Consider the following 25,233-nt stretch of genomic DNA (forward strand, 5'->3'; position numbering starts at 1 on the left):
GGGTGGGGGGGTGGGGGGGGGGAGGAGCTCGCGCTGGGGTTGACCTCCCAGGCGGCTTCTCTGGCAGGAGGAGGGGGAGGCGGAGAAGATGAGGGGCTGGACTAGGGGCGATGTCACAGGAGGCTTGCGAGCGGGTGTTAGTGGTCTGGGCTGGGCCGCAGGGGAGACAAGAGGGGCCGTGGTCCCGGGGCGGGGGAGGGGGACGAGGTGGCCGAGCCCTGATCTCTCTGAGGTACGCCGGCCGGCCAGGGGCGGCCAGGGAGCGGGCAGTGGGATTTGAACCCTCAGGGGCTCAGAAGCCAGCTCGGGGAAGATGGCTGGCTGTGCGGGAAATTCTGGAAAAGCAGTTTCCTGCTGGTTTTGTAGAAAACCTTTGATTTGACCCTGACCTTGAAGTCTGGATATCCTTATCCCTCCGGGTCACACAGGCCATTAAGCGGAGAGGCCGGTCTTTTGAGCACTGCTGGGAAAAATTTCCATCCAGGCAGCCGACGGAAATCCCAGACTCTCTCCTCGGACAGCCGTGGTTTCTCCAGCGGTCCCTGCTGCACCCCTGTTCGTGTCCTTGAGCCTGGGACCCCAGGGCAGGACCCGGGATACAGCAGGTGCCTATTAAGTGTCTGCTGAGTGGATTGAATGGGCATCAGCTGCCTACCTGCTCTGCTCGGGCTTCCAAGCTGGTACTTTTCCAGGATTACGTTCCTCGGTGAGCTTCCCCTAGCATTGACGAGGAAGTACCTTCAGGTCACACAGAGGGTAACGGTCTGCAGCCATCAGCGGCGCGGCACAGCCTGGCTTTGCGTGCTGTCACATGCCTCCTCCTGCTGGAAAGCTCGACTTCCTCACCGATCAGAACCCGCTGCCCACGGCTCAGGGGGTGCAGACAGACAGACCGACCGACCAGCCTGGCAGTTGGTGGGGAGCCCGGCACACTTTGTTTTGGGGACTTGGTTCGTGCCGGAGCTTGCTGGGAGCCAGAGGTCCCCAAAGCCAGGTGTTTGCAGGAATCGGCCTGGACAGAAGCCAGGAGTGAAACCCCCCGCCCCGGGGCTGGACCAGACCACCTGGGTTAGGCCTGGACCCTCCCCTGGCCACCTGTTGAAGTGGGCAGTCCTCATGCTGTGTTTCCACCGTAAAACGGGGACCTGTGGCAGCTCGGGAACCGTGTTGAGAAGTGAGCCTGCAGGGCCCAGCGCTGTGCCCGGCGCAGGCCCCGGGGCTGATCATCGCTGGACAGAGAGGAAATGCCACCTGGCGATGTCCCAGCATATCTGGGTGTGAGAGACACAAGATGCTGGACGCCTGTGCCACACGGGGACGCGAGAGACATTGCGGCCTTGCGTCCTTTCGGTCACTTTGTTCGGTGACACAGCCTAGTGGCTGTGGGTTGGCCGCCCACTGGCAGGTGGTGGGTGCCGTGCCGCCAAGCTGGACGCGACCTGCCCTTGACCTGGGGCGAGGCTGGCCTCGGGCAAGCCATCGCGACACACAGGCAGTGCCACCGTCCGCTGCAGAGGGGAGCCTGGCCCTGCACCAGGGCAGTGCAGAGGGGCCCATGGGTGCTCCTGGTGTGCGCGGGAGAAGGTGGATGTGCCGACCCCGGGTTCCACCTGCCGGCTCGTTTCCGGAAGAGAAGCTTCGGGACGTGAGGGCCTCTCCAAGCAGGGACATTGGCTCGTGGGGTCCCCTGATGCCTCTAGAGCCTTCGTGGGTCCTGGCGGCTTGGGGGAATTTTGGGGGCCGTTTGGAGTGTCACCCTTGGGACACCGAGGCGTGTGTCAAAGACAAGCCCTCGTTGCCTCAGTCACGAGATACCCAGCCCCTCTGTCGTCCCAGGTGTTTGGGACCCGGGGGGAGCAGACAGTCTCCCTTTCCGTCCACGGGGGTCTGACTGGCCTGTCACCCCAGGGCCCCAAGTTGGAAAGATCCATTCCAGCACGCCGCACCTGTTAAATAATAATGAGGCCATTTTAAAAGGCTTTCGGATGGAGCGTGGCATAAATAAAACAAGAAGTTAATTCATTTTCCCATTTTTTATTGATCAAAGGCGTGTCAGCTGCCAGTCACAGCGTCTGATCAGGGGCGCGGCCCCGGGCAGCCAGGGTCACTCCAGCGGGGACAGCACATGGTTTATCACGGGGAAATGCAGCTCTTTGCTGCTCATAGAGACATTTTAGGGACACTCCACAGTGTCCGTGGAAATTTGAAAACGGAGGACCCCCCCCCCCCCGGAAAGGCAGAGGCTGTCAACGGCAGTCCTGCTGTGTGGGTGGCTGGGAGGCGGGAAGCGGATACACCGTATCTCCCCCCAGCTCCCGTGGGGACTGTGGTGTCCGTGGGTCTCTCTTGAGCAGGGGGCATGGGCAGGATCCCGTACATTCCCCTGTGGCTCGTTGGGTTGGGGGTGAGCAGCGAGCCTCTGACACCATCTCCCGGAGGCTTTGGCCAGCCTCCGACTCTCCGCCTGCGTCTGGGCAGCAGCGTTGAGGGGTGAGGCGGGTAGTGAGAAGCTAGCAGGGGTGTGGACGGAGGGCCCAGGTCCTCCTGGGGTGTGGGCACTCCCCAGCTCTCTAGCTGACCGTGGCCTGGAGGGAGGTTGGCCCCACGTGCCCATCCAGGGCCCCGTCCCCTGCCCCCACTGTCCCAGGGCATGACGGGACAGGGAAGCTCCGGGAGCAGGGACTTCGGGATATCCTGAGGGAGGGGGCTAGCTCTACGTAAAGCAGTTACCTCGAGGGAGGAGCCCAGCATCCCGGAACTCAGGGGAAGGTTTTCTTTCTGCATTTTACAAATGGAGAGACAGGCACAGAGAGGACAGGCGGTGTGGCTCTAGGGTCGCCAGACCGGGCCTGTCCCCACCAGACACACCCGCTACAGGTCTGCAGCTGAGCCCCTGCTCTGCCCCAGCTGGAGCTGGGACCCCAGGACTGGGAGGTCCGGGGATGCCAGCCGGGGGTCCGGGGACTGGCTTTTCATATTGGTGGCAGTTTGCAGGGGCCAGGGGAAGGTCGGGGGTATCGAGGGAGCCCAGCCTGGGGCTTTCCCTGTGGGGTCCCCCTCGGCCGGGCTCTGCCGTGGGGCACAGCAGACCCCCGGCCACCGGACCCAGCTGGCGAGGCGGCCCTGAGACTTCCCCTCTAAGAGGAGGTGAGGCCTCCTCCTTGCGAGTTCTCCGAGCCTCCCTTGGTCTATCTGTGGAATGGGGCGGTCACGTTCCACGCCTCCCGGGGCCACTGCAAGCGTTGGGTGGGATCGTGCGCTAGACCACGCCTGCATGCTGCCCGCCACGCAGGAGCACCCGGCCCCCCGTTACCCCGTTACCTCCGCTGATGCCTCGTTCCGACCGCACATCCCCAGCGGAAGCCTGCTGACCCGGGGTTTCGCCGTGCCGGGCCTTGGTTTCCCCTTTCGCACCCGCCTCTCTGTGCTGGAGTACACGAGCAGCCCCTGAGGGGACAGAGCAGAGCCGTGGCCCTGGGTGTGTGTGGCGGAAGCGGGTAGATGTGAGTTCTGGGGGCCTGGGTGTCCGACGTCCCATTCCAGCTCGCCCGCGAGTGGCCACGGGAGAGGGCGCGGAGGTCTGAAGGCCGCCTGCCTCGACCCTCCAGGTCTCCTCCATGTCTCCACGTGGGGCAGGCAGTGTCTCCCGGATCAGAAGTCGCTTTCGGTGCCACCAAAGAGTTGTGGCCGTGTGGGGCCAGGAAGCCGGTCCCCAGGGGTGCTCTGAGGCCTCGTGGCTCAGACGTGGGATCTGGGCTCTCAGGGCCAGCTCTGCCTCCCACGTCCGGGACTCTGCGCTGGGGCGGGCCTTTTGGGGGTGAATGACAGATGACCGTGGGCAGCAGGCCCTGCGAGGCTGGTGGGGGGCAGCTGGGCCCGGAGCCTGTGTGTTCTGCTAATCTGATTTCAGCCTGCTGAGTGGGCAGGACGGAGGGGGTCAGGAGTCCGCATGGACGGCCCGCCTCTTGGCGCAGTGGCCAGGGCCCTCCCCGTGGGCTGGGGGGATGGGGGTGGTGCCTTGAACAAACACAGTGGGGGCCGACTCAGCTCTGGGCTGCTGGTTGCTTGTCAGGGGGCCAGTTTCTGGGGACAGACCCTCATTGTGGCCACTGAGCTGACTTCTGGGGCTGAGCGTCCGTCTCCAGATGCCGGTGGAGCCGTGGCTGCGTCTCCGAGAGGCCTGGAGGGCCGAGCAAAGAGAAGGCCACTCGTCCCTGTGGCCACAGGCACATGGCCCCCAGCCAGACTTCTCTGGTCACAGGACAAGGATGGGCAGCTTCCGTCCTGGTACTGGCCACTGTCTGGACCTTCCCTTGCCTGAGGTCACTCAGCCTGTGGCTGGGAAGTGCCCATGGTGTCCTCTCCCCATCTGGCCCTCGGGAGTCTCTCTCCCAGAGTCTGCAGCCGTCCCTGCTGGGAAGGGCCGGGCCTCGGCCCCATGTCCTCCTGCGTCCGGGGGTGATGGGGAGGGAGAGGCGGCGGTCAGAGGAGTGGACCCGAGCTGCAGAAACAGCAGGCCCGCTGCCCCCGCTGAGTGGAAAGAGGAGAAGGGGCCAGGGCCGGCCCTTCCACGCTCTGCCCCTCTCCGTGTCCAGCCACTCCCCTAACTGTACAGCGGTGCGGTGGGGCGGGGGGGCCGTGTATCTCATCCTTTGGAGCAGGCTGGCTGCGAGAGGGACCCTGGTGCTGAGCGCAGTGGACAGGAGGGGCGCATCGGGACGCACGGACTCCCGTCCTCTCCAAGGACCTTTGCTGCTTCGCAGCAGATGTGGGATCCATTCTGGGCTCTGCCTCCCTCTAGGGAGCCTCAGTTTCCTCTCCTGAGAAATGGGGTGAATGAGGGGAGGGTGTGCAGTAAAGACATCCCGGCAGAGAGCGGCAGAGCCGGCCGGGTGCACAGACGCCCCCCGGGAATGAGGCCGCCACCTCTCGGCTTGCTGTGGGGCCCGATGCTGATGCATCCCTCTCCCGGGGGCCTGAACCCATCTGTGTGCCTCAGTTTCCCCAGGGCCAGCCTTCCGTGGGCTGGGAGCTGCATGGGGCCGGGTCCCGGAAGGCTGGGGCCCACGCAGCTGCCGTGGGGAGAGGCCAGGCAGACAGACGCTGTGCCTGCAGGGCAAGGGGCGCCCGCCCGTCCTGAGCCCCGAAAGGAAGCCTGGCCTCGCCGGCTGCGATTATGGTTTGGAGCCGTGTAATTAACTCTAAAAATGGGAGGCCGAGGAGGGCAGAACGTGGATACTTAGTGGAAGCTGGAGCCGGGCTGAGGCTGCTGGGCGGGAGGGAAGGTCTGAGACTGGCCGGGACCTGGGGCTGTGGGCTGGGGCGGCCTGTGGCTGGCGCACGGACTGGGGGGCGTGAAGCCGAGGACGTGTATCCTCCCGGTTCTGGAGGCTAGACGCCTGGTCGGGATGGGGGCCGGGCTCTCTGGGCTCCTCCCTGTTCCTGGCGGTTTGCCAGCCCTTGCTGGCCTTTCTCGATGCACGGAGCGCCCCCAGATCTCTGCCCCTAGCAGCACGCGGCCTTCCTGTGGGGTCTCTTTCTCTGTCTCTTTTTAAAAAAAATTTTGTTTTATCACAGTATAATCAGGATACACAAGATTGACCTTTTTGTGGGGGGAGCAGAGGGAGATGAGAGGGAAAATGTCAAGCAGATTCCCCGCTGAGTGTGGAGCCTGACGTGGGGCTCCATCCCCGGACCGGAGATCATGACCTGAGTCGATGTCAGGAGTCGGCCGCTTAGCCGACAGCGCCACCCAGAGCCCCCAGGTGTATCAGTTGGAGCATCTTTAGTATGTGTACAATTCGGCATGATCACCGCTCTGACTTCTAGAACTTGTTCCTCGTCCCAAACGGACACTGTCCCCAGGAGACACCCCGGCCACCCCGCCAGCACCACCGTGCTGCCCGTCTTGGTGAGCTTGGCCTCGTGTCTGTGGGTTCCTGCTGTCTGTCCTTTTGCGTCCGTGCGATCCAGAAGCTTCAGGTCTAGGAGGACAAGACTTAGGACCGTCTGAGGCCCAAACCGGCAGCCATAGCCGTTCAATGGAAATTAATCAGAACAAAATCGACAATGTACTGTTTCGGTCAGACTAGCCTCATCTCAAGTGCTCAGTGGGCACATGGGTCTCGTGGCTGCCCTGCTGGACCGCAGGTGTTTGGAATGCATCCATCCTTCTGGATAATTCTGCGGGGCACACGACATGAAAGAGACACGACAGAGACGTCACTGGACCTGGGGCCGGAGCGTCCCTTGCTGTCAGGACACCGCGGTTGGCCTTTGTTGAGGGAATGTGTGGAAGTACATCTGTAGAGGGCGGGAGGGATCCGTGTTGATTTGCTGATGTGGGTGCTCTCATCGTGGAAGGGGGTCCTTGTTCCGAGGAGCCTTGGATGTTTGGGGGAGACGGGGTTGCATCTGCGGTTTGCTCTCGCATGTTCAGAGAATACCGTATGCGCACGAGGCCAGTGAGTCCGTGCTGGCCGTGACCGGGACCAGCCGCGGCCGGGGTGGAAGGAGCGGCCAGCCGGGTGGGGGGTGGGCACGGCCCTTGGGGGTTGCCCGGCGGGGGTGAGGGCTACTCGGTGCATGCCGGGCCCGCCGTAGCTCGTGACTTCTGCCTGCCTTTCGTCTCCATCTGTCCCGCATCGGCATTTCCGCTGGGCGGCAGGTGCTCCCGTTTTGCTGCCCAGCCCTCGGCCCTTAGGGAATGGGCGGCTGGGGAGGATGAGGGTCTGAAGTTCCGGGGCCCTGGGCCATGGGTGCCACTGTCCTTGCCTTGGGGACGCCCTTGCCAGCTGGACTGCTGGGCCGTCCAAGCACTCACATGGCCTCAGGGTACACAGCCCAGCGAGACATGCGGTTGGAAAGCCGCCCTCAGGAGCCGAAGCTGCTGTCCCTGGCCCTGCGGTGGGAATCAGTGGACGGAACTCGAACCTGGGGCTGAGCCCCCTCCAAATCCTGCTCTCCAGGCTGCCTGGCCTGCTGCCATCCTGCCTTCTTTACCAGCTCCTTCTCCACGGGGGCTGCGGCCAGCCTTCCCGTTCAGCCCCCAACCCCAGACCTCCCGCCCCAGCGGCTTCACCAGGCGCGGTGTGGGTGGGAGCTGAGACGTGGGGTTGCCGGGTGGAGACGCCCCGACTGTGCTGTGGGGCTCTGGCCCTGGTGCATCCCCTGGCCTCCCGCTGAGACGGGTGTGTGCCGTTCCCGGGGTGCGCCACAGACGGGACGGCTTCCCCCGGGGGCAGGTCTGTGCGGGGGGGAAGGCGGTGAGTGTGTGTGCGAGTGTGTGTGTGTATGTGTGTGTTCACGCTCTGTTTTTGCTGACTCAAACCAGCATTATTTCCGGTCCCGATCGTCCATGCTGGATCCTCTGGGTAGGGGTATAGGACAAAGGGTCATGAGTGGCCAAGGTGAGCCAGGGGCACCGATGACGTCTGGACCCTCGGGCCGGCGGGGGCGAGGCTGCCCAGGGCCGGAGTGCACGTCCCTGCCGGCTCCTGGAAGCCAGAGCTCGCCGCGATGACGGCGGCTCTTCTCGTGGACCTACAGGCTCAGGCTTCTCTTCTCTTCTGCAGTTCCTGTGTCTGAAGAACATCCGCACGTTCCTGAAAGTCTGCCACGACAAATTTGGGCTGCGAAACAGCGAGCTGTTTGACCCCTTTGACCTCTTCGACGTCCGGGACTTCGGGAAGGTGAGCACTCTCTTCTCCAGAGTCCGGGCATGGGGGGCCGAGCACCGGCTCAGTGCAGGGGTTCTGGACGGGACAGGCCTGGCACCTCCAACACGGCCGTGCCCTGCACCTGCAGGCGGGGACGCGTTACAGACAGGAGGGCGCGTGGGTGGTGGACGGGGACGGACACCCAAGGTGAGATCCGGCATCGAGAATCCAGGCGGCTGGAGGGAAAGCTGGGCGTGGATGCGGGCGGAGCCGGGGCACTGGCCGCCGGGGATCTCCGGTTCTTGACGGGGCGCCCGGCTCCCGCGAGGGGGCCGAGATGCGGCAGGTGCCGTGAAGGTCGGGCTGCGTGTGAAAGGGGCCATGGCGGTTATGCCAGAAGCAAGCGGAGTGGTCTCTGGCTGCAGGCATGTGTTGGGCGGGGGTGGGGGTCGCTGATGACCCGAAGCCCCAGGTTCCCTGGAGGTGATCCCCTGCGTCCGTGGCAGACAACTCAGAAACTCTGCTGGGTCCGGCCAAGGGACCCCCGGCGGGGCAGTGGCAAAGTCTGAGGGCTGGCGGGGGTGGGTTTTCAGCTCCTTTGTGAGCTGGCTTCGTGGCGAGCTGCCTTCACAGCCACGTGAGATGTCACGTGTGGTCCCAGGCCACTCCTTGGACGTGGCTGGGATGGGGACCGTGATATCTTCTGCTGTGTGGAGGCTGGGGGCGGGAGGGAAGAACTGGTTCTGTGCTGCCTGCGATCCGGGGTCCCGGTTCCCTGTGTGCCCCACCCCCGCACCGCGTCCTGCACACACCCCCCCACCCCCCCCAACCGCCGGGCTGCTGGCACAGGCTCGGCCAGACCGCCGCTTCCCGGACTGCCCGAGGAGCCGTTTCCACCTGCTGATGGGAAGCATCAGAAGATATTTATTGCTTAATTTGTGTGAGAAGCATTATCGGGACCGGGTGTTGGAGGAAATGCGCTGTGAATGCATCATTTATGAAAGGCGGGGGGACTTCTGGATCTGCCGCTGCGAGTGCTGTGCGGCGCGCTCCGAGAGGACCCTCTCCTTGCGCTATGATCACCGGCAGTAGCCCGGACTTCCCCATAAGCCGCCTGGCCTGATGGCCCCCTCCCCGCGCTCTGGAATTCGCTAGACAGGAGATTTACAGACCCCCGCAAGAACCCATCCCGGTGTGATCGCCCCTTCTGAGCAGTTTCTTTCCCCCCTGGAAGGGCTCACTCGAGTCCCTGCTGCTGCAGTGGCCCTGCCTGGGGTTCCCGGCTGCCTGCCTCCCTGTGTCCCCGGGCACCTGTGCTGGGGCGGGGTGGGCTGGGGTCTTGCTGGCGTCCTGTCCCATCAGTGGGCTTCTCAGTTCCCCGGGCTTGCTTTCAAAGGGATTGGAGCCGCTCTCCTCTTCTTCCTCCTCCTGCACGGCTGTGCCCTGGGCAGGGAGCGCACTCACACACGTACGTCACATACTCACACACAGAGCTGCTGTTCGCGATAATCGCGTGGAGGACAAGGCAGGATACGCCCTGGCCAGGCTCGTTTCTCGGCCGGCGGTGGGCAGCGAAGACAGTCTAAAATTGCATTTTGGTTTTGGTGTGCTGCAGCTGAGTTCGAAGGTGTAAGACAGACGCCCGTACGTGTAGCTCGGACTCCCGTCACACGACCCACCGACCGTGTGGCCACGCGGTGTGCAGGGGGTGCCCCTCGTGCTCCTCAGGGGTCCAGGGAGGCCGCCTGGCTCCAGGGCGATGTCCCAGCTGTGCGCAGAGGGGCTGCGTAGGGGCTGCGGCTGGCGCTGGTCCCCGGTCTGCCCACATCACACAGTGATGGACATTGGTGCTGCTTTGCCACGCTGCGGCCTCTGCAGTGGGAACCGGGAGCTGGCCGTTCATTTGTCATTTGTCTCCATTTGGAGTTGCAGTGGGGCGTTGCCGCGAATGGAGGTGGTGTGACGCCTCGGACCTGGGCGCTGCGTGCGGGGGGGGGGCCTCGGTTCATGCCGTGCACCGAGGCCCCTTGGCTCTGGGCAGGGCAGGGCTCGGGGAGAGCTCCCCCACCGCGCCTCTGCTCTCCACATTGTGACCCTCGAGTCAGACTGATTGATATTCTGGCCCTGCTAACCGGCTGGGTGACTTGGCAGGTGACCCGGTGCCTCTGACCTCCATTTGCCCGGTGGGAGGTGACGAGGCATCCAGCCCTCAGTACGGGCTCCCGAAATGCCAAGCGTTTGTCACTGTCCCTGCCCCAGGTTTGGCTGAAACGGAACTAGATCCTTGTAGACCTGTGTCCTCTGATTTTTTTCCTCTTATTTTAGTCATGGAGTAAGTCTGCAGCTTTGGAAGACAGAGCCAGAGGGCTGAGCACGCGGACTGCGGACACTCGGGGGCTGGGTTTGAGTCTGGCAAGCCTCGGTGCCCAAGTGGCTGACTCAGTTTCTCCAAATCCTGCTTGTGAGATGGTGTTGCGCTCTGCTGAGCAGGAGGCAGGGTTGTTTCTGGAACGGTCAGCCCGGCACACGTCCCAGGGGGCTCACCCTGTTCTTCGCTTCCTTCTCCTCGGTCCTCTGACCTCCCGTTGGCAGCGTGGCGGCCGTCCTGCCCGTCCGTCTGGCTAAGCGTCTTCTCATTACCTCGTCCTGCCCCACACGTGTTTCTCATCGAGGTAAACCTGTGGTTAGCGTTTCCAAGCTGGAGGCCGGCAGAGGCTTGGGGTGCTGGGACGTGCTGTCCTCGTAGGCGCCCACCGTCCCAAGTCTGTTTGCTCGGCTAGTCCCTCCTGATGTCCCAGGATGCAATGCCCTGCAAAAACACACCAGCAGAGCCCAGCACCCGTGGCCTGCTTGCATGGTACCCAGAGGCACAGGGACTCTCCCACCCCTGGAGGGTGGCGCTGAGTGGGGCGCAGCAGCAGACAGGAGGGCAGGCTGCTGGCGGGCTGGTGAGAAGGAGCACGTCTGGTCTTCATCGTCATTCATCGTCATTCAGACGGAGCATAGCTCCGTCTGGGCACAGAGACGGAGTGTAGGTTCTGTGGGTCTTTTCAGGGGTGTTTCCGGAGTTTCCCATGGGCCCGGCTTAGCCTTTTGAGGAGCCCCTCCAGGAGCTCAGCCCACACAGCCTGACTCTTCTGGTGGGCCTGGAGGCCCTCACTCATATCAGACCAGAAGACGCGACTGCCCGCTCTGCCCTCCCCCTGATCCCCACCGCTGGCCCCGGAGCGCTGCGTCCCCGCCAGCAGGAAGGCAGACCCTGTCCTTGTCCTGGTTTCATTGTGCTGTTTCCGAGCAGGTGCTTTTCAGCTCCCATCTCCAGTGTTGCTGGAGGCATTCCTTGGGGAGAAAAGGCACTGGCGCGTTCATTCATTCCTCTGCCCACCCACCCAGCCATTTGCACACCCATGCACACTTCGACCTGCCCAGCCGCCCACCATCTACCCCCACCACCCAGCCGCGCACCCATCTGCCGCCCCCCCCAGCCATTAAGCACTTAATATACCGAGCATTTGTGAAGCACTCACTGTGGTAGAGATGCAGGGAGAGAAATGGTCTTTGCCCTCCAAGGGGAGGCCCAGATTCGTTCTTTTTTTTTTTTTTTAAGTTTTATTTATTTATTTATTTGACAGAGAGAGAGATCACAAGTAGGCAGAGAGGCAGGCAGAGAGAGAGGAGGAAACAGGCTCCCTGTGGAGCAGAGAGCCCGATGCGGGGCTCGATCCCAGGACCCTGAGATCATGACCTGAGCCGAAGGCAGCGGCTTAATCCACTGAGCCACCCAGGCGCCCCCCAGATTCGTTCTTGTACCATCAGTTGTAGAAGGAAGGAGAGAGTGGAATCCCCAGAAGATGCTGGGCTCTGGCCCATCTCTCAGCCACGACACTGGACCTTCTCTGCGATTTCTTTTGTTGCGGGGAGGATCCCGAGAGCTGCAGGGCCGCCTTCCTCCCCGCTGCGGGGTCTCTGTTCAGATCTCCTGTTGAGGGGTGGCCTGCCCTTCGCTGCCGCTCCCTCGAGCGCGGCCCCACCATGAAGCAGCTCGTCCTTTCTCGGCGTGCCTGTCGCCGTCCACCTCCTGGCCGTGGGGACTTGGGTTACTGACGTCCCCCAGGTGTCTAGAATCGCACTCTGCACGTGGGGTGCCAGACGGTCTGCCTCTGCGTGGATACGTGGATCTTACAGGAGGAGCCTGGGAAGGATACCCTGGAGCCCTCAGTGGGTCAGCTGCCTTGCAGGGGCCCGGGGGGCCCGGGCATCTGGTGGCCCTCCAGGCCCTCCCGCCACGGGGCGCCCCATCGTGCCCAATGGGCACTGCCCCAGCCCGGCCCAGGCCTCCCTACCTGCCTGGGACCTGCAGGTGCCCCGGTCAGTGGGGCTCACTTTAGCCTCCGTTTGGGCAGAACGGACGACGCTCGAGGAAGGTCTGCACGCCCTCCAACAAGTGTGTCTAATTCTCCAATTTATGGTTCATGAAGACATTTTCTCGGCTGGGAAGCTGGAGCGGTGGTGAGAGCTGGCCGCAGAAAGGCTGGGGTGGGCCCCCAGGCCGCTCGTAGTTCAGGGTGTGATGCGGGCTGCCCCATCCCCGCTTTCCGTCCGCATCCCCTCTCATCCTTCTCCCTCCTGTCCCTGGCAGGTGCGGGGCTGCCTGCTGGCTTCCCGAGCCCTCAGGGACCTCACGAAGTAGGGAGGTACCTGAGCCCCACAGTGATGGTGCCGTCGGGGGCTGTGGGGGGTCGTGCCGTGGGGGTCCTGCTGGCGGATTCTGGCTCCCCCTCCCTTCCTCCAGGTGAGGCGCCTTACGTGGGAAGGGGCCGTGGTCAGCCGTGCGGGGTTCTGCCGCCTGCAGGGGGCGTCGGGGAGGCCGGGCTGGAGGCCGGTGTGGAGGCCGGCGGGCTGCCCTCTCCCGGGTGAGGCCGCAAGAGGACCAACGCAGGGAAGCGCTGGCCCGCGGTGGTTCAGAAGACACAGGGCAGTGACGGCGCGTCTTCCCGCACGCGGTCAGCACTGGTGCGGCTCCTTCCGTCCGCAGGGCACCTCACACCACATCGGGCCTCTCAGGAGGCCGGGAGGAGGCCGGGAGGGCAGGGTCTGCTGAACCCCAGCGAGCCTGCTCTTACCTGCTTTCCGTGGCGCATTTGTCTGGCGTTTTCCTTTAAGGATTCCAAAGAGGCTAAAAATGTAGTTTGAAACCCGTGGCCCGTAACAGCCCGGGCCGCCCTCGCCGGGACTGGGGCTTTGGTGGTGGGGGGGGGGTGCGGTTGGTGGCAGGCCTGGCTGCAGCTGCGGGACGCCGGGACGATGCCTGGGGCGTGGAAAGCAGGGGCACGTCTGCCGGCTTTGCCGGCCCTCCGACCGCCCTGGCTGGGTCCAGAGCCTGGACCCGTGGCCCCACCCTGTGCCCCCTTAACTTCTGTCTGTAGGACACAGGGGCCCTTCCCCCCGTGCTTGGGGCAAGGCGTCTTCCCACTGAGCCCATCAGCGCAGACCCCCGCACCCCGGCGGTTTGCTGGGGCATGGGCCCACGAGGCGGCGGCCGGCTTGCTCTGCCAGACCTCCCTGCGTTCCTGCTGTTGCCCGTCTCCCTTTGCTCCTCCCACCAATCCCGCCCACCGCTGTCCTGGGGCTTCCTGGCAGCACGGATGCTTCTAGAAGCCGTGGGGATGGAGCCGTTGAGACAGCTTTCAGAGCTCCAGACGGAATGGCGCCCAGAGGGCACTCGGCGGGACTCAGAAGTCACCTCACCTCTTGGGGCCATAGTCTCCCCATCTGTAAAATGGGTTTGCAGCTCGGCTGCCCCTTTGAGGAGTGCGGAGGAGGGCCTGGCAGGTGCGGCCATGCGCGCTGGTTTTGGAATCCGCGGCTCTCAGGGTGGTGCCCTCGTCCCCTCCCCCACTGAGCAGGTGGCTGGTGGCCTTGGCGGGGCGGGGTGTGCCGGTCGTTCCTGCCGCTGAGCACCAGCCCCACCCCGTCCAGCTTGTGCTGCGTCAGCCCCGTCATCGATTTCTCTGTTTAGCGTCTGCATCGATGAGCGAGTCCCTGGGGCGCGGTCGGCAGGGGGAGGAGGAGCAGGCCGCCTCGGGACATCGATCGGACACCACTTATCTCTGTACTCTGACCCTGCTCTGCCACGCGCTTGCCCGGCTCCTCCTGGTGTGTGCTCACTCATCTGCAGGGTGCAGAGCCCTGGGTGCTCCCCGGAGGCTCGTTTGAGGACTCGCAGACACGGACCCTGCCGTGACTGCTTGCGTGTGGTCGACCAGGCGCTCTGGTCGCGGAGTCCGCCGCACACTCATTGTTCAGACGCGGCCGCGGTGCGGGAGGAGCAGCCCCAGGCCCAGCAGGGCCCAGTGCGGGGCAGGTGGTGCAGGTTTCCTGCTCCACACCGTGCCTCCTACTGCCTGCGGACTGTCCGCTCCCGCCGCCAGGAGCCCACCTGCTTTCCGGGGACCTGGACAGCCAGATGCACGCACGCGCACGCACAGGTGCACCCCTACACGCACACGTGTGCACTCGTCTACGCACACGCGTGTAACACGTGCACACGCGTGCACACACCTGTGCACGCGCTGACCCGCTGTCTCCTAACTCGGGTGCGAGTGGTTTTCTTCACTCCCTTCCAGAGCCCAGCCGTAGGCTGACCCTGCCTTCGCGGTGGTGGAGCCAGTGGGGGTGCGTTTCGCTTTCGGCGCCGAGTCCTGACAACGAACAGGTGTGCCGAGCCGTGCTGTGAGGCCTGGGTCTGCCCCCAGTGCCCCCGGTGTGGGGTGGGCAGCCCTTGTGCGTGAGGCCCGGGGCCTTTGGGCCCTTGCGATGGTTCCTCCAAAGCCCTGGGCAGGGTCCCGGGGAGGGGGTGGCGCCCACACCTGGCCCGAGGGTTCTCCGAGAGGGGCCTCTGCTGAGGAGCCACTGGGACCTTTTAACGTCCTTCTTGCTCACGATTCATTTCCGGGGAGAGAGGACGCGGGGACTCTGGACTCCATCACACCTGACAGAGAAGCTGGGGATGGAGAAGGTGCCAGGAGGATGCCCCCAGGCCTCACATCTGGGCCTCAGTTTCCCATCTGTGAGCACACCGTTGCCCGGATGACCCCTTGGTGGGGGTCGTCCTGGGCGCCCCTATTGTCCCCGTCTGTGTCCTCCTCCCCTCTGTGTCTGGCTTTGCCGCAGCCCCACCCCAGCGGCCGAGAGCTGGCGCTTTCCTAGCCCAGCCTGGTGTGACTCACGCTCGCCTTTTTTGTCTGTCCGCAGTTAATTAAATATTAATTGGCTAATTGTTTCCCCCCAGGGCTCCAAGACATTGTTTCTGTTGAAGCCTGACAGGCTGATGTTTGCAGCAAAAAAATGCAGAGTAGAGCTAAGGGGATAGGGAAAAAGTAGCAAAATGTGAATAATTAATTGCGACAAGGTATTCTTTCTTGGCACCCTGGGAGGCCCTTCTCGGGCAATGTTCCTTCTTGCAAAGGAAAGGAGGGGTCGGCCACCCCCAGCGACCAGGTACCAGCAGCAGGGTCGGGTCTGAGATGGGGTCGGGGGCGTCTCCTCTGAATCACAAGGAGGGCGGCCAGGACCGTTTTGGGGGAGAGGCCCCATGGCGGTTCCAAAAGCTTTACCCCCTCCTACCCGCCCCCCGAAAGGCTGCATCGTTCAGGCTCTCCACCCCCCTGCCCCATTCAAGGATCAGGGAGTTTGGGCTGGAGCCTGCGGCTATGTATCCTGGGTGGTCCTTTTTGGCTTTCTTTCTTCTTTTCCTTATTTCTCAAAAATCTGTTCTTTTTCTTAAAGATTTTATTCATTTATCTGAGAGAGAGAAAGAGCGTGTGCTTGTGTGCCCTCACGGGCAGAGGCAGAGGGAGGGGGGAGCAGCCTCCCTGCCCAGCAAGGGGCCTGACGTGGGGCTCCTCCCAGGACTCCGGAATCGTGACCTGAGCTGAAGGCAACCCTTCAGTGACTGAGCCACCCAGGAGCCCAGACTTTAATTTTTTAAAAGAAATTGTTGTGATAAAATGGACAGAACCTAAAATTGATCCTTGTAGCCAATTTGGGGCTCAGTCCAGAGGCGTTCCGCGTTTTCACGGTGCGGTGGGACCGCCTCTGCCGTCTTGTTCAGAACGGTTCCGTTGCCCCGGAGGAAGCCGTCTCTCCTGTCTCATGCCCCGGCCCCGGGCAGCCACCCACCTGTTCTCTGTCTCTATGTGTTTGCCTCTTCTGGAGGCAGGGAATCCCGTCCCACGTGGCCTTTTGCGTCCGGCGTCTTTCCCTCAGCATCCCGTGTCCGAGGTTCACCCACGTGGTGGCGCCTGTCAGGGTCCCATCCTTCTTAAAGGTCGGGTCGTATTCCCTTGTGCGGCTACGCCACGTGCCGCTTGCCTGTCCCCGTGGGTGGACGTTTGGGCCATTTCTCTCTTCCGGCTGTTGTGGCCTGTGCTGCTGGGGACACGGGTGTGCCAGTCGCTGTTTGGGTTCCTGCTCTCATTTGTTTCGGGCGCCTGCCCAGAAGGGGACTTGCCGCTCCCGTGGTGGTTGTGTGTGTAGTGATTTGAAGAACCGCTCTAATGTTTTCCACAGCGGCTGCACCGTTTCTCATTCCCAGCAGGGCACGAGGGCTCCAAGCTCTGCACATTCTCGCCAGCACTGGTGTGTGTGTGTGTGTGTGTGTGTGTGAGAGAGAGAGAGAGAGAGAGAAAGGGAGAGAGAGAGATACCAGCACCCCGGTGGGCGTGAGGTTGGATCTCACGGTGGTTTTGATTTGCATTCTCCTCATGGTTTGAGATGTTGACCACCTTCTCATGTCGTCTTCGGGGAGATGTCTGTTCAAGGCCTTCGCCCATGTTCCAGTCCATTCCTTGTTGTTGAGTGGTACAAGCTCTTTATGTGTCCGGGCTCTGAACCCCTGAGAGGTGCGTGATTCTCAGGCACTCTGTCCCATGCCGTGGCTTGCTTTCTGCTCCCCCAAGAAGTGTCCTTGGGCGCATGAAAGACTTAGGTCTTGAAGTTACGTGTAGCTGCTCTTTTCTCCTGTCGCTTCCGGTTTCGGTGCCTTGTCCAGCAAATCATGTCTGAATCCAGTATCGGGACGCTTTTCTCCTACGTCTACTTTTTTTTTTTTTTTTAAGATTTTGTTTATATATTTAACAGCGAGCACACAAGCAGGGGGAGCAGCAGAGGCAGAGAGAGAAACAGCCTCCCTGCCGAGCAGGGAGCCCGATGCGGGGCTCCTTCCCGGGACCCCGGATCATGACCTGAGCCAAAGGTAGAAGCTTAACGATTGAGCCCCCCAGGTGCCCCTCCTGCATTTACTTCCACGAGCCTTATGGTTTCAGGTCTTACATTTGACTCTTGGATCCATGTCCAGCTGATTTCTGTATGCGGTGGAGGTCATGGCCAGCCGTCCCGTTCTGCGCATGCGGACGTCCAGGTTTCCCAGCTCTGTTTCTTGAAAAGACTGTCCTCTGCATTGGGCAGTCTCGGCCCCTTTTGTAGAGAGTCGTGGGAGCATCTGTTCGAGGGAGGGCAGTGGTTTGTTTTGAAGACAGGGAACAGAAGTGTCTGCCGAGTGACCACATCTGCTGCTCAGTCTGAGAAGAGTCTGCTTGTCCAGGCCCCGCTTCACCGGCCTCAAGGTCCCCATCCTTAAAAGTCACCCACCCCCAGCACCTTCCCCATGTGGGGCACTTGGTCCACAGGGCACATCTGCTTTCCCGTGGGGGCGTCAGGCCCCTTCCCGAAGTGTGTGACCCTGGCCGGGAAGACAGTTCTGCGGTCGCAGTTTTGGCAGAGCCAAGGAAGCAGAGATGACCTGGTGGGCGTTCTTTTCCCCCAGCTCAGCCACATGGGGGAGGTGGGGGCTGGTCCGCATCTCCCAGGAACAGGGGAGTCAGGGGAGAAGGTTCCAGCAGCTGCAGAGTGAGCTGAGACCTCAGGGTGCCCGGGCCCCTCACCAGCCCCAGACGGACCAGGAGCCCCGGGATTCCAGGGCTCATGGCAGCCGGAGCCCCCTTTGTCCCTGTATGCTGTCCAGTTGGGACCAGAGAGGGACACCGTCTCCCGGCCCCTCTGCCCGCCAGCGCTAGGAGCACCGCGGTGACTGCTACCAGCAGACGTCGCTGGAACAACCCTCATGTCTGGTGCTCACGGCTGAATTTCCATGAAGTGCAAGCGTCTCGGCGGATGGGCTCTGTGGAGATCCGTGTCAATCAGCGGCTGATGGCTGTTCCTGCTCGGGCCTGGGGCTTCCTCCCGGCCTCCGCACAGAGCCAGGTGGAGCGGGAGGAGCCCGTGGGAACGTGGTGGGGCCGGCTTTGAAGTTGGAGCCCGCTCCCCGGGGTGGCCTCCGGGATGCCGAGGGGCTGCCCCCAGACGCAGCGGGGGTCCCTGGTGCCGGATACGAGGGCTGCTTCTCGGGGACGGCCAGTCATCGTGGTGATGGGAGGCGCAGCGGACATGGAAGGAGAGCGTGAACACAGGTGGGCTCGGCTGAGTCCACAGACGAAAAGGCCCGGTGCGGGAGGTCAAGGCCAGCCCCTCACGTTGGTCCAGCCAGCACTGGGACCGTCCCCGGCTGTCCCGGGAAGGTGCGCCCCTGGCCCGGGCCGTGTGGACGTACTGGGCTCAGCACAGCCTTGCAAACACGGTGACCATCATGGGGCCCTCCTGGGAGCGAAGTGGCTGTGACCGCAGCCTCAGGGGCATGGCCACAGTGGGCCCTGGCTGCCCGCCGTGCGTGGCACGGAAGGTGTGGACACCTTCGATCCCGGTCTCCCACTCCGTGCAGTGCAGGTCGCAGGTCGGGGCAGGGAAGGCGGGCACTCTTGGGTCTGTCTAGACCGGAGGCACCGTGCGCGCTCTGTGTCACAGCCAAGAAGGGCCGCGCTCAGGCTGGAGCCTGGCGGCAGCCGTCACCCCTTCAGCCCTGCTGGGGGACGCAGCAGTCAGGAGATGGGTCCCACTGTGTCTGGGCTTGGCACCCAGAGGCCAGCGACCGTAGAGCGAGACTCAGCTCTCCTCCTGGACATCCAGAGCCCACCCCCTCCCCGCCTTCCACAACCACCTAGGAGGGAGTGCCCAGCCAGGCCAGATGCGGGGGACAGAGTGCTGAGAGGGACAGACCCCCAGCCTCTGCTCCTGTGTGGGGCCTGTCTGGCGGGGCCGGGGGGTGGAGTTTGGAGGTTGAGGGCCAAGGTCATTGGACCTGTGGAGTCCGTGTGCCTAGCTTTGCCCTCCAGGGACCCTTGTGAATATCCTCTCCTCTTAGAAAATACATTTTCAGATTTGACGCAAATGAAGCCAATGGCATTTATTAAGTAATTAGTTTTCTCATTTTTAATTAATCAAAGGCTAATTATGAGTTCTTCATACATCTCCAGTTAGGGTTTCTGGTCCGTACTTGGTGGCAGGGCCCCACGGCGGGAGGTGCCAGCCAGGAGGGGGGCCGGCAGGACGTTCGGAGTTGGGGGTGTTCCCTTCGGGCCTGTGCAGGTACTTGGAGCCCACGGGGACCGTGACCCTCAGGCCCCCCAGGTAGGGCTCCCATCAGTGTGGAGGGCACGGCCGGTCATCACTGGGCACCGTGGCAGGTTGGTGGGTGTGCGAGACAGCCAAGGGAGCAGCCCCAGCCCCAGGCCAACCCCTGCGTCCTGGGGTCCGGGGAGGGCCAGGCCGGGCGCTCGGAGGGCAGGCACCCGGGAGGAACAGTACCTGAGGCAGGAGGCCTGCGCCTCGAAGCGTGGGCCTTAGCAGTTTCAGGCTGAGCCCTTGTGCCGATGGGGACACAGGCCTGTCTCCTGGCTCTCTGGGGGGTCCAAGGCAGGGCCTGGCCTTTCTCTCCTGGCCCTGGGAGCCCAGGCCCTGGATGAGGGGAGGCCCCAAGGACAACCTTTCGGGACGACCGGATGAGGCTGTCAGCTTGGTCTCTGATAGGAGACCCCCTCGCTGGTGTGCGCTGCTGCTTGCAAATCTCGGGGGGCACTTGTACACAGTTAGGGGAGCCTGGCCCCTGGCCCGTGGTGGGGTCCGTCCTCACGTGTGAGCGCCTAGCCCGGCCCGAGGGCAGGCCCACACTGGGGTCTGAAGCTGGTTCTGGGCTCAAGACGACGGAGGGGCCAGGTCTTTCCCCTCCTGCCCGGGGTTGCCAAGAGCTGCCCCTGGGACAGACCAAATCCGTCTGGCGCTGAGCCGTATGCTGTTTCCGGCTTGCATTCCTTCTTGATCTGAGACTGAAATATTTTAGCTGGTGGCAAAAATGGCTAAGTGCCCTTTCTCCCTCCCGAGGTGGGAGGAACGTTCAGGAAGAATCCAGTGTCTTGGCACCTCTCCTCAGTGAGAGGCCCTGTCTGACCTGGGGTTAGAAAGGCAGGGCCACCGGCCCCCACTCCCGGCCACTGGGGACAGGGAGGCTCTGGGCCGGGAGTCCGCGTGCCCGGTTTTCCGGAAGCCCCCGCCCAGGGCTATGTGGCTTTGGGACAGGTCGCGGGAGGCAGCTCCGCAGTGCCCTCGGGTCCCCTGGCCCACCCCAGCCGGGCCGGGCCCTCCGCTCCTCATGAGGACCTGCTGCACACGTTGGCGGTGAGAACTCAGGGGAAGGGTGGCCATAGTGCTCCTCCTGTGGAAGGTTCCGGAGCCCGCACCGTGGTGGCTTTGTCCTCCAGCACCGGAAACGCAGAGGCGTGGCAGCAAGGGAGGCCGGCGAGGAGGCCGCTGTGGACAGCGCAGCCGTAAACCACGGGAGCTGCAGGCAGGCCGGCGACGGGGGAAGGAGGGAAAGTCAAGTGGTGGAGGGGACTGGAGGACAAGGCTGTGACCGTGGGGAGGCCGCGGGTCCCAGGGGCTGAGACGGGCGTCAGACGGGCCCGGGCTTGGGGGACCTCGGTTGTGCTGTGAGGCCTTGCTGGCCTCCGTCATCCATGGAGCGGGAACGGACATGACCTCAGCCCCGTGGAGACCCGAGACGCGAGTGAGACGCGTGTGCGTGGAGGACCCATCGTCCCAGCCAGTGAGCGCTTGGAAGTGCTTCCCCGCAGATGCCGCGGCCCGGATTTCTAGATGCATCCTGGGGATGGAGGAAGCCGGGGGCAGCGGCTGGGTGTGGGTTTGATGGGCAAATAGAGGCTCTGGAAGACGCGGGACCGAGATGGGACGCGCGGGACTGAGACGGGGACGTGTGGACCTTCTGCCCCGCTGTGTCTCTGCCCCAGTGAGGACCACTTTCCTCCTCCGCGTAAGAAGAGTTGAGAGCTGAGCTGGAGGCACCGATTCCTCTAACATTTCTCATGGTTTCCCTATTAATTTAACTGGTGGAAATCACCCTGGGATGTCTTTCAAGTGGAAAAGGAGAGATGTCCTAATACTGTGGGCATATCATTAGGAAAAGCAAATTAAATCACGTTTAATGGTGTTAGAATCTCAGTCACTTTGGAAGATGGAGGCAGCGAAGCGGGGAAATGAGAGGTCGCTGACGCCCTTCGGAAGGAGGTTGGGGGAGCACCAGGCGCAGTCCGGGGGTGGCGGGGGGCCAGGGCTAGGGGCTCAGCCAGGGAGGGCCGGCGGTGGGCAGGCCGCTGGCTGGGATCCAGGGCTGGGCAAGTTTTCTGTCTGGTGGGCTCGGTGTCTGCCGTTGGGCTGGGGGATGTGGTAGGCTGGGTGGGTGTCACCCCTGGAGTCACGTATTCAAACCTAAACCCCACCCCAGGTGGTGTCAGGACGTCCTTGGGAGGGGAGGAGGTCGCGGGAGGACCTGCAGGAAGGGACCCCAGAGGCCCCCCCCCGCGCCCCTCCCACTGCGGGAGGACACAGTGAGGTCATATCTGTGAGCTGGGGAGTGGCTCCACTGGGCACAGATTCTGTGGGCACCGGGATTGTGGACTAGGAGCCCCCTGAGCTGTGGTCGTGGGTCTGTGGGCGGCGCTCCATCCCAGCCTCTGTGGACAAACCGGCATGGGGTTCGACCAGCCCTTTCTGCCTCCAGGATTCTCCCTTTGGGGTCTTTTAGTCTCCCTTTGGGGTGGGGGAAGGGCAGAACAGCTCCGCTCTTTAACAGATGCCTGACGGCTGGGCAGATTGCTCCCCTCCGAAGCTTTGGTCTCCTCATCTACTGAGGGAGGGTGGCACCTGCCTGGGGGACTTAGTGGGTAAGTGAACCACGTGGGCTTGGGCTCAGAGTTAGGTGTGGTTCATTTGCAACAGCTGCGACCCCTTGGTACGCTGTATACATTTTCAGTGGGGCCACTACTTTGTTAGTAGCTGAGGGCACTTCGGAGATTATGCCTTTGCAACTGGCTGGATGATAGGTCTTGTGAGCATAAAATGGTCTCTTGCAGAAAAAAAGAGAGTTTTCTTTTTTTTATCATGGTAAGTTTTCAGTTCTCTGATATGTCATAAAAAATATTCAACTTGACATTCCACCATTAGGGAGTCATTCCTTTGACTCTAACGTTCCTGTTGATGTAGGCAACCTGTTAGGCTTTATCACTTCTCTGCACTGAGGAGTTTGCTGGATCCTCTCTGGAGAACGGTTTCTGATCAGGAACGGAGAAGGAACTTAGGCCCCTCCAAAGGGAGGACAGACGGGGGGCCTCTAGGGAGGAGAGGTGCAGAGTGCAGAAAACCGAATGAGCATGCGGGCTGGCCCCTCGCTGGCCCCGGGCAGGGAGGACTGGCATGCGGGCTACTTGGCTTTGTTGAAGACACTTGTGTGCCGTAAAGGAGGGAAGCCAGGCTGGGGACTGTGGGGCTTTCGGGCCCCAGGAGGGTAACAACCGTGTCCTTCTTATCCATACTCTGCTGAACGCTAACTGTACCCCAGCCCCGAAGCGTGGAGCGTCTTCGTGTGGGGCCCCTGTAGCCTCACACTTGGCGGACCAGGACGGCAGGGCTCAGAGGTGGAGCCAGTGGCTGCGGGCACGCAGGACATCAGACGCCGACATCAGGTCCCTCTCATCTCTACCTGACCTGGCCCAGCTTCTGCACACAGGAGGCCCTGACTTGATGCTTTAGCAAGACTGGAGGGAACAAAGTGGCTGTTGGCCCGGGAAAGCCAGCCGCACTGGAGAGGTGGGCTTCCCCTTGGAGGCCCATCCCTCAGCATCTGCCCTGTCCCTCCCGTCCCTCTCCTCGCTTCCCTGCCCTTCCCTCTCCACCTCTGCTGCCTCCCTCTGCACCTGCCACCGAGACTCCCGCTCCTCGCTCCCCCCGCGTCTTAAAGCACCACACTCCCCGCCGGCAGTCGCATGGTTTCCCAGGGCTGGGCGCAGGGAGTGGGGGCTCTGGACCAGCGGCAGGTGCTCTGTCCTGGCTTGGCCCAGCCGGCCTTTGTCAGCCGCCGCCCTCCCTCCCTCTCTGCAAGGAGGGCTGTCTCCCCAGGAGAGAACTTTCCGAGTGAGTCACTCAGCTAGCGTTCAGCCCAGTGGTGGCTGGGCAGGCGATTCATCTTGTTCTTTATTCTGCCTTATCTGAGCAAGCCGGGGCCCAGCCCCAGCGCTGGTTAGGAGGGAGGGGCGCGCCTGCGACCAGACCCCGCCTGCCCTGCTCCCCATGTGGGCGCGGCTGGGGCCTGGGCCCGTCTCCCTGCAGCCTCGGGAAGGGCAGGCGGGTGCGTGTGATGTATGTGTTCACGCGTGTGTTGCGTGCGCGGTCCAGGTGCTCGTGTATGCGTCGTGGGAATGCGTGTCGTGTGTCTGCACACGTGGGTTGCATTGTGCATGTCTGTGTGCATGTGTGTGTGCTGGGTTACGCCCGTGAGTTTTGGGTCCTTGGTATTGGCCGTGGGCTTCTCTGCAGAGACGAGGGGCTCGTCCAAGCCTCGTGTTCTCAGGGGCTTTTCCCCGCATCTTGCGTCTCCTTCAGAAGAAAGTTCTCGTCGTGCAGTCATGCTTCTTGGGAGAAAGGTGGCAGGACGCTGGCCGTGGGAGCCCGTGGGATCCCGGAACGTGCTGAATCCCCTTGAAAAGATCAGGCAGGGGTTGGGGGAGCGCTGGGAACAGGGAGTCCGGGAATGACCCCAACCCAAGCAGTGGGAGGCAGGGTTTGATGTCGCAGAGCCTGTGGCCTGCTCCAGGCCTGTCCTGGTGTGGCGGAGACCACGGAGACGGGGGCTGCTGAGCCGGCCTTGCCACCGTTTACAGAAACACTCGGTGTCGGTAAGGGTCGCAAACACAGCTCCTGCCCGAGTCCTTGTGGCCCCGGCCCCTTCCCACCTGCAGCAAGCCCTCGGCCACGGAGGACCTGGTGCGGCTTGGTGGAGGTGGGGGACAGGTGTCGCGCTCCCTTCCAGAGCCCCAGACCCATTTGTGGACTTTGTGGACTGGGGAACAGGGCTCTGGCGACAGAGATCCAGACATGAGGTCCGGCCTCTCCCCTTTTCTGGGGGCGGGACCGAGAGGACACGGAGCGTTGGGCTTGCCGGCTTCACCGCCTGGAAGGGTGCGGCTCCGCGGCTTGAAGGAAGTTCCCAGGGTTGCACCGTTGTCTCCAGCTGCCCCTTTGCAGAAGGTTCCCGTCAGCCCTGAAGGAAGCCCCGGCCCGGTAGCAGCCCCCCACCCTCCTGCCCAGCCCCCAGCAAGCCTCGGCCGCTCTCGGGCCCTTGGGACTCGCCTCTTCCAGAAACCGCCTGGAGATGGAGTCCCTCGGCCTGTGGGGCTGGCGTCCGGCTTCTCTCCCTCAGTGACCTTCTCAGGGTGCACCACGTGGCCCCGTGGGTCGGTACCTCGTCCCTCCTCGGGCCGGATGAGATGCTGGGCCGCGGCCGCTCTGCCCGCTTCTCTGCTGACGGCTGTTGGGGCAGCTCGGCTGTGGTTGTGAACGCGTGTGTGACGGTGCTCGTGTCTGGGGGTGCAGACCTCGCGTGGCGTTTGTGGGTCTCGGTAGCGATTCTGTGTCGAACTCATCAGGGGTGTGGCCTCTGCCCGGAGGACAGCCCGGCCACCTCCTGGGGTTTCGGGTCTGGCGCACGGAGCCTGAGCTGTCCTCGCTGGCCGCGGCTTTGTGTTTCGAGGCTGTGATGAAGCGACAGCCCCGTGGCCAGCCCTGCTCCCTGGGGGAGGGGCTTCCGGGCAGTGTGGGGGCCCCAGGAGGACGGCTTTCCTGAGGGAGGCGACATTTTCCCCGGACTCCCTGGGTCAAGCCTGCCGGGCACCCTGGTGTCCTTTCTCGGTTCTTCTTTCCCAGGGGCTCAGTCTCCTGTTTCTCCGTCACCCCTGCTCCCCCACGGTCTGCCATGACCCCCTCCAAATGACAGTCTTGGCCGCCACATCTCTGTGACCACCCAGGGACCACTGTGGCTCGTGGATGTGGTCTCTGTGTCCCAGGTCCAGAATCTGAGCATCTCGGGATCAGGTGCTGTCCAGCCCCTCGGCGGCGGCTCCGCTGGGGGTGCCTGGGAGCAGGAGGGACCCTGAAGGGGTGAGGGGTGGTTACGGGAGGGAAATGCACCTGGTCAGGAAGGGTCGCTTAGCATCTCGAGTAGCCACTGGGCTCCAGGCATCCTTGCCCACAGCCAGCGAGCAGGGTTGGGCTGGGGAGCTGGTGGGGGTCCCTGGACCGGCTGTAGGAGCTGGGGGTGGGGTGGGGTGACGTCCGT

General features: G+C 63.0%; 1 protein-coding gene across 4 annotated transcripts in view; it reads left to right on the plus strand.

Moving 5' to 3' along the window:
* The window catches only part of VAV2 (vav guanine nucleotide exchange factor 2), a 151,637-nt gene that overhangs the window by 24,033 nt on the left and 102,371 nt on the right, over positions 1 to 25,233 (plus strand). For all 4 annotated transcript variants that reach the window (XM_046022975.1, XM_046022977.1, XM_046022976.1 and 1 more), the window contains exon 2: positions 7,575 to 7,691. In XM_046022975.1, the coding sequence (XP_045878931.1) occupies positions 7,575 to 7,691 (117 nt within the window). The remainder of the gene's footprint in view (positions 1 to 7,574; positions 7,692 to 25,233) is intronic.

Source organism: Meles meles, chromosome 11, assembly GCF_922984935.1.
Source record: "Meles meles chromosome 11, mMelMel3.1 paternal haplotype, whole genome shotgun sequence".
Taxonomy (NCBI): domain Eukaryota; kingdom Metazoa; phylum Chordata; class Mammalia; order Carnivora; family Mustelidae; genus Meles; species Meles meles.